The sequence below is a fragment of the Capsicum annuum genome, chromosome 2 (assembly GCF_002878395.1).
Source record: "Capsicum annuum cultivar UCD-10X-F1 chromosome 2, UCD10Xv1.1, whole genome shotgun sequence".
In the NCBI taxonomy this organism is placed as follows: Eukaryota; Viridiplantae; Streptophyta; class Magnoliopsida; order Solanales; family Solanaceae; genus Capsicum; species Capsicum annuum.
The window spans coordinates 94761743-94769302 of NC_061112.1; the positions used below are offsets into that span (position 1 = coordinate 94761743).

General features: G+C 36.1%; 1 protein-coding gene across 4 annotated transcripts in view; it reads right to left on the reverse strand.

Moving 5' to 3' along the window:
• Positions 1–6928, reverse strand: part of LOC107858721 (E3 ubiquitin-protein ligase At3g02290) — a 16799-nt gene extending 9871 nt beyond the window's left edge. For 2 of the 4 annotated variants that reach the window (XM_047406423.1, XM_047406426.1), the window contains exons 1-3: positions 6621–6928; positions 4880–5254; positions 3569–3989 (exon numbers count right to left, since the gene is read on the reverse strand). In XM_047406423.1, coding sequence (XP_047262379.1) covers positions 3569–3989; positions 4880–4996 — 538 coding nt within the window. In that variant the 5' untranslated portion in view covers positions 4997–5254; positions 6621–6928. Of the gene's footprint in view, positions 1–3076; positions 3372–3568; positions 3990–4879; positions 5255–6620 lie in introns of those variants that run through there. The other 2 variants (XM_047406425.1, XM_047406424.1) reach the window with 2 other exon arrangements.
• Positions 6929–7560: the final 632 nt, after the last annotated feature.

Below are 7560 nucleotides of genomic sequence, written 5' to 3' on the forward strand. Positions count from 1 at the left end.
AAACTAAAACCGGTAAATATATATCTTTTACAATAGCGGAATGCTTAAAATATTTTAGACTTATTGATAAAACTATGACATGTACATTAGATAATGCTTCTAATAATTTGAAAGCCATTGATTTTTTAAATACTAGACTGTCTCATGGATAATGATTATTTTCATGTTAGATGTACTGCACATATTTTAAATTTGATAGTACATGATGGTGTTGAGTTATTTGGAGATGGTTGTTATAAGGTTCGCATTGCATGTAGTTTTATTTTTAAAAATAAAAAAAAGGCTATAATAGATGATTTTAAATATCAAAGTAAAAAATGTGACCTTCCATATAGAAAAGTTCCAAGAGAAATTCTTACTAGATGGAATTCTTTGTATCAAATGCTTGAAGTTACTAGTGTGTATCGTGAACCTATACAATTAGTTTATAATTCGCTTAATACGACTAATTATTTAAGGCTAGGTTCTGATGATTGGATTGAAGTAGAAGAACTTTGTAAATTTTTGAAAACTTTTTATCAAGCTACGAACACAGTATCTGCACAATATACTCCAACTATTTCTTTCGTTTTAGTAAATATTACTGCTATTTCTAAAGTACTTGCTAATTATAAAAAAATTTGTCCTTACAAAGAGGCAATTGACGCTATGGTTGACAAATTTAAAAAATATTTTTTTCTGATTCCACAAATTTATTTGACAGCTACTTTATTCAACCCATTTTACAAAGAACATGGTGTAATTATGATGGTTCAAAAAATTTACACCAATTAAGAAATTGAACCTCATGAAAGGCCATCGGTTGAAACGTGTTGTGCTAGCATAGTACCTAAAGCCAAGAGTTTATATAACATGTATCAAGTTATGGAACATAATATTGCGCCAGTCGAACCGCCTACTTTTAGACATAGATATGATGATTTAGATGATGAGATGGGTGAAGAACTTGGTCTTCAATGTTGTAGCAGTAATGATTTTGATTTATATATTTCTCAGGATCGAGAATATATTAGAGATGCAAATGGACAACTTTTAGGATGGTGGAAGACCCGTACCAGACAATTTCCAAAACTATCAAGGGTGGTTCGAGATTTGCTAGCAAGTCAAGCTTCTTCAGTCACATCGGAGCAAGCTTTTAGTGCAGGAAGATTTATGATTGAAGATCATCGATATTCGTTGGCGAAGGATAGTTTGGACATTTCGGTATTATTTAGAGATTGGATCAATGCCGAAAGAAGAAATTTTGGGCTCCCAAAATTACCGCCCCAGATTGAAGACGAAATAGAAGAAATATTTTAGAAGAATAATGATGATGGAATGGAAGCAATGGAAGAATAAGGAAAAAGACCAATTCCAGAAAATATAGAAATAGATAACTTACGTATAGAATATTATGGACATTATAGATATTAAGATTCTAGAGTACAGATCCAATTCAAACAGAACCCTTCCTGGAAGGTGGCTGCGTAGATTAGATTCTCTTTTAATATTTATAATAAATGTACAACGTAATGTATTAAATTTGAATAAATATAAATTTTTCTAAGGTTATGTAATAAAAAGTTAATGTTATGAGTTAAACTTATAACTATTTTAAAAATTATATATCAAGTTGATGATAACTTTTTTAGCATAACTTTATAATTATATTAATAAAATAATTTAAAGTATTAAAATAATTATATACTTTTAATTTTTTTAAAGTTAAAAAGTAAATGTTATAACTATACATACATTCTTTTATTATAAAAGTCATAACATTAATAAAAAATTAAACAAACAGTGAGATGCAAACAGTAAAACGCCGGAACTCCGGTTTCCGTACCGGTCCGACACGGTACCGCACCGGTGACAACCGGACTGGGGTGGAAGGACCATATTTTTCGGTGGTACCAGTTCCAGTTGTACTGGTTCCGGTATAATACACCGGACATTCTTTCCGGTACTGGATCCGGTTGTTCCGTTGCCGGGCTTACCCAGTATATTCCCACATAGTAAGGTCTGGGGAGGGTAGAATGTACGCAGTCCATACCACTACCTCAGAGATAAGGTAAAGAGGTTGTTTCCGATACCCCGGCTCAAGACCAAACAACATAGGAAAAGGCATAATATAAGAACAAGAAACACAAGGTCGTAACAAAACCAACAGACAGTAACAAAACAACAAAAAGTAGCAGAAACAAAATTATCACCAAATAATACCACCAACAATCAACCCGAAACCACAAACAACACCCCATAACTCCAAGAACAAAATACTACCCAAGAAACGCTACAACTACTAGCTCATCCAACAAACCTTCTACCTTAATACATGTCCTCCCCACCCCTTATCTAGAGTCATATCCTCGGTATGCTGTAATTGTTCCATATCATGTTTAAGTACCTCCATCCAATATTTCTTCGGTCTACCTCTACCTCGCTTGAATTCATCCATAGCCAACCTCTCGCACCTCTGCACTGGGCATCCGTGCTCTCTCCTAATCACATGTCCAAACCATCTCAACCTTGCTTCACGCATTGTCTTCTACCGAAGTCACTCTCACTTTGTCACGTATAACCCCATTTCTGATCTTATCCATCCTAGTAAACTCACACATTCATCGCAACATCCTCATCTCTGCCACCTTCATCTTTTGAACGTGGGAGTTCTTAACTGGCCAACACTCCCCCCATACAACATTGTTGGACTAAACGCCACTCTATAGAACTTTCCTTTAAGTCGAGAGGCACTTTCTTATCACACAAGACTCTGGGTGCGAGCCACAATTTCACCCGCCCCGCGCCAATACGATGGGTGACATCCTCATCAATCTCACCATTTTTCTGTATTATGGACCCAAGATACTTGAAACTATCTCTCTTTGGAATGTCCTGGGGGTCGAGCTTCACTACCGCGTCCATCTCATGTTCCCTGTCACTGAAATTACACTCCAAATATTTATATTTCGTCATGGTCCTGCCCAACCTAAATCCTTTAGAATCCAGGGTTCGCCCCAAACCTCCAACTTAGCATTAACTCCTCCGCGAGTCTTGTCAATCAAAACGACGTAATCCGCAAATAACATACACCAAGGCACCTCACCTTGAACTTACCGTGTCGAAACATCCATCATAATGCAAATAAAAAGGGGCTAAGGGACAAACCTAGGTGCAACCCCATCAATACAGGAAATTGCATCGAGTCTCCTCCCACAGTTATTACACGCATCTTAGCTCCATCGTACATGTCCTTAATTGACCAAAAAGGTCAGCCCAGTGCACTAAAGCCCCCGCTATGCGCAAGGTCCAAGGAAGGGCCTAACTACGCAGCCTTACTTTGCATTGCATTTCTGCCATAGGTTGTGTCCAAGACTTGAACCTGTGACCTCCTGGTTACATGGCAACAACTTTACCGGTTACTCCAAGTCTCCCTTCGTCCACTAGATAAAATAATGTCCAATTTATGCTAGCAAAGGGTGGGACAAGGGGAATATAAGAAACTTTTTAGAAGACTCTCTACAGAAGGCATGCATAACTACTTTGTTATATCCAATGAAGTAGAACATAAAGCTATAAAAAAAATTACCTTCAAGACATGTTGGGCAGACATCTTCATCTTCTGAATAATAATAGATATGAGCATCTCCAGAAGCCATTTTAGCGGTTGAGAATTCCACAGAAGATTTGTTGTATTCTTTTGATCCTTCTTCAAATGTAGGCTGACTCCATTTTTTTACATCACTTAATGATTCAGGGTCATCAAAACTTCTTTGTAGTGGTTCAGTTTCCTCATGTGAGTGGCTTGAGCCTTTCTCCATTCTTGGGATTTGTCCATCTTGTTGCAAGCGGAAATATCTTGGATCAGCATCATAAGGCAGTGGTCTAGGAGGAGAGCGGTACATGTCAGATAGTGAGTCATTATTAGATGCTGTAGAACTCAAAGATGCTGCACCTTGATCAGATGAAGGAACGACATGTCTTCCTCCTCTCGGGAAAAGTGATGCATACTGCAAGATAAAAAAATGAAGATCTGTAAATTCTATGGCAGATAAAAGAGAGTCGTTATCATCAAGACCTATTCAGTGAATGAAAAAAGTCTTGATATGAAGCTGATGACGATCTAAATACAAGACTATACTCAAAGATAACATTATGTGATAAATAGACCTAAACAGATTATGCAGATAAGTTCAGCTACCCGGAGACACTCAAAAGATTTAATATTTAGTTCCTTATTTTCCATCAGTGAGAGCTGTGGATGGTGAGCCTTATTGAAATAGTAAAGTCGTTTCATCATCTGATAGAGGGCAGAGAAAACCTATTTGCAATTCAAAGGAGGAATCCCATGGACAGAATCTGTTAGCATATGGAATCTAAATGTTGGATTTTCTCCAGAGCCTGAAATCAGTCCCTTTTCTCGTTTCAACTTCTTTAGAAAACACAGCATGTCCTAAGTGATTTAGACCAACCTTTCAAGCAAAATATAGCAAAAGAAACACCCAATACTGCTCCAACTTAGTACCAAGCAATGGCAAAATTAACTTACTACTTGCTGCAAATATCAGCATTCCTATCTAAATGGAATCTAAGAAGCAAATGTGTTTGAGTCTCACTGTTCAAAATATACAAGTATTATCAATTTCAACCACCAAACTAATGATGCTATCGGTTCATAAACCAAGTGCCACTTACAGCTGAACATTGTCCCTTGGCAAAGCTACGATAACAAGTTCAGCTTGAAACTCCCTAATTGCTTCAGGTGGAAATGTTAGTTAATGATTCAGAGAAAAAATCACTACAAACGTATCCACTCATTTATGACTGTGTAAGAAGCAGTAGTGCGTTCAATAAAAGGAATCATAAGATGATTATACAACAATGTCATTGAAAAGCATACCACATGCAAGAAATTCTGAACAAGAGTCTGAAGGCATATACAGTTCCTATGCATTGAGCTGTTTGGGTTGGCAAAATCTTCACATTCGTCTCGCAAGCAACAACAAACTGCACCCATTATATCTCCAACCTATGATGGTAACTCAAAAACCGTTTCAAGTGTCATTGACGATCCCCAATTGTCTCTATTTCCTGATTGTGGAAGCAAAAGTTGTGGTGATCAGAACTTGGGGTAACTAAATAGAACTGAGAAAAGGCCTCAGCAATCAAATGAAGAAGCGAGCCAACTGGGCACCCGCTCTTTTCAGGAAACCCCGAATGAGTGAATGCCCTTTCTGATCAAAGCCTTAAGAAAAAAGAGTATGATGTTCGACACCTGTAAGAGTGAAGACAACTAAACTATCAGAACTAAGATATATACAAAACGGATGGTATATTTTAGAAGTGACACCATACTTCCAAGCTTGCAGCTCCTGAAGAAATACACCTAACTCCAAACAATTCTTGTGGGCTATATGGATACTCAATATTCATTCAACTCCACTTGGACCCTTTTATTTCCAAAATTTAGAGTGCCCAATACAGTAGTTAAAAGTGATATCTTTTTATGCAATTGTGAAACTCCACGAAAAAATTTACTTCCTCTGAGAATCATGCCACTGCATAGCACCTAATTGGCGCGGAGCATAAATAGGTTCTAAATAATGAATTTCTTAACACAATACGCTAAAAAGGCAGCACGGTGCACTAAAACTCCCGCTATAGCGGGGTCCGTGGAATGGCCGGACCACAAGGGTTTTTAGTACGCAACCTTACCTTGCTTTTTTTAATACAATACACTGTTTGAGCAAAAGCTACTGGGTTCGGCTGAACCTGTATCTGAGCTTCTGCCATGAATTCAATCAGAACTTAAAACAACAAACACTAAAGGAGAATTACAGAAAGTAATACTATAAATAAATCTTCATAAATTTCCATGAATTAGAGAAAACATTACTGTTTTTCCTCCTATTGTCTTAATGGGCAACTGGGCATCAAGGGGTTCATTCACACAATCATAGTAAAGCCACCATAAATGATCAGCTCAAAAAAGCTCAATTGTCACAATCATAAAGCAAACGGGAAAAACCAAGAATTGGGTAGTTTCAATTGCAGATTAATCCATTCTCGAGTCAAAGGACATAACTTCAACGCATAAAGTGGGTTCTAGATAATGAATTTCTTAACACAATACACTAAAAGGGCTGCCCAGTACACTAAAGCTCCCGCTATGCACGGGGTACGGGGAAGGGCCGAACCACAAGGGTCTGTAGTACACAGCCTTATCTCGCATTTCTTAACACAAAATACACTGTCTGAGAAAAAGTTACTACCATGAATTCAATGAGAACTTGAAACGGCAGAGGAGAATTACAGAAAGTAGGTACTATAAATAAAACTTTCAACATATTCCATGGATAAGAGAAAAGATTACTTTGTTTTTTTGGTCCAATTATCGTAATGGGCATCAAGGGGTTCATTCACAGAATCGCAGATAAATGATCAGCTGAATGGTCACAGTCATAAGATAAACAGGCAAAACCACGAATCGGGTAATTTTAATTTCAGATTAATCTATTCTTGAGTCAAAAGAAGATAACTTAACGCAGATATATCTGTTAATCAACGAATTCAGATAATACCCATTTACGATAGATAACAAGATCAAAGAAGTAATTAAGAAAAGGGATAAAGAAAAGAACCTCAAAATTATGGAGAGAGGAAAAGCGATAGAAGGAATGATTGATTGTGTTGGAGAAAAGAGAGAAGCCAAGAATTGTTGAAACCGGAGGCTGTTTCGGATTTGTTTATTTGGGATTATTTAGCTAATTAGCTTGTTTCTTGTATTTTGTTGTATAAAAGGGAGAGGGACAATGTTGAAGTTTTTCGCCAACATCAGCAAGGATACGCGTTAGAATTACACAACTATTTTTTTTTTTTTTTGGTTTCCCACTATCTCCACCGCCGACAATCACGAAACTAATCTTTCATTTCTCAATCAGCATATTTTACGATAAGAAACTGGCCACAGAATTTGCTCCATTGTTAAAATTACACAACTAATTACCTCAACCCACATGCTTCTCTCTTTTTTTCCCATTCTTTTTTTAAGGAAAAAACGTCTAAATTTGCTATTCTAATTTGGGAAAAGGTTTGATTTTATTTTTTGTTAAAATTTTGATTCATTTATATATTTATTATTGCAATTTTGGCTCAAAATTTATTCATATTCAATAATATATTAATATTATATTAAAAAAATATTTAAATTTATTGATATGACTAGTAAATGTACTCGCATCCACCTGAAACTATTCAATAATTTAGAACATCATATTTATTAATAATGATTATTTTAATCTTTCATTTATTCTCTATAGATAATTTATAACATCATATTTATTAGAGAAAATACATCATTTCCCTTGAACTTATCCGCTCAAACTTACTTTAGCACTCTAACTTAACTTATAATTATTTATCTCCTTAACAACTTTCAAATGAATTAAATACAACCTCAAAATCATAATCCCAGTCTCACAACTGAGAGTGTACTATACATGCGTCATGTCATTGCCAAATTTAGGGGTGTACAAACCGAACCATTAAGTCAAACCGAACCGAGGAATCAAATCAAACCGA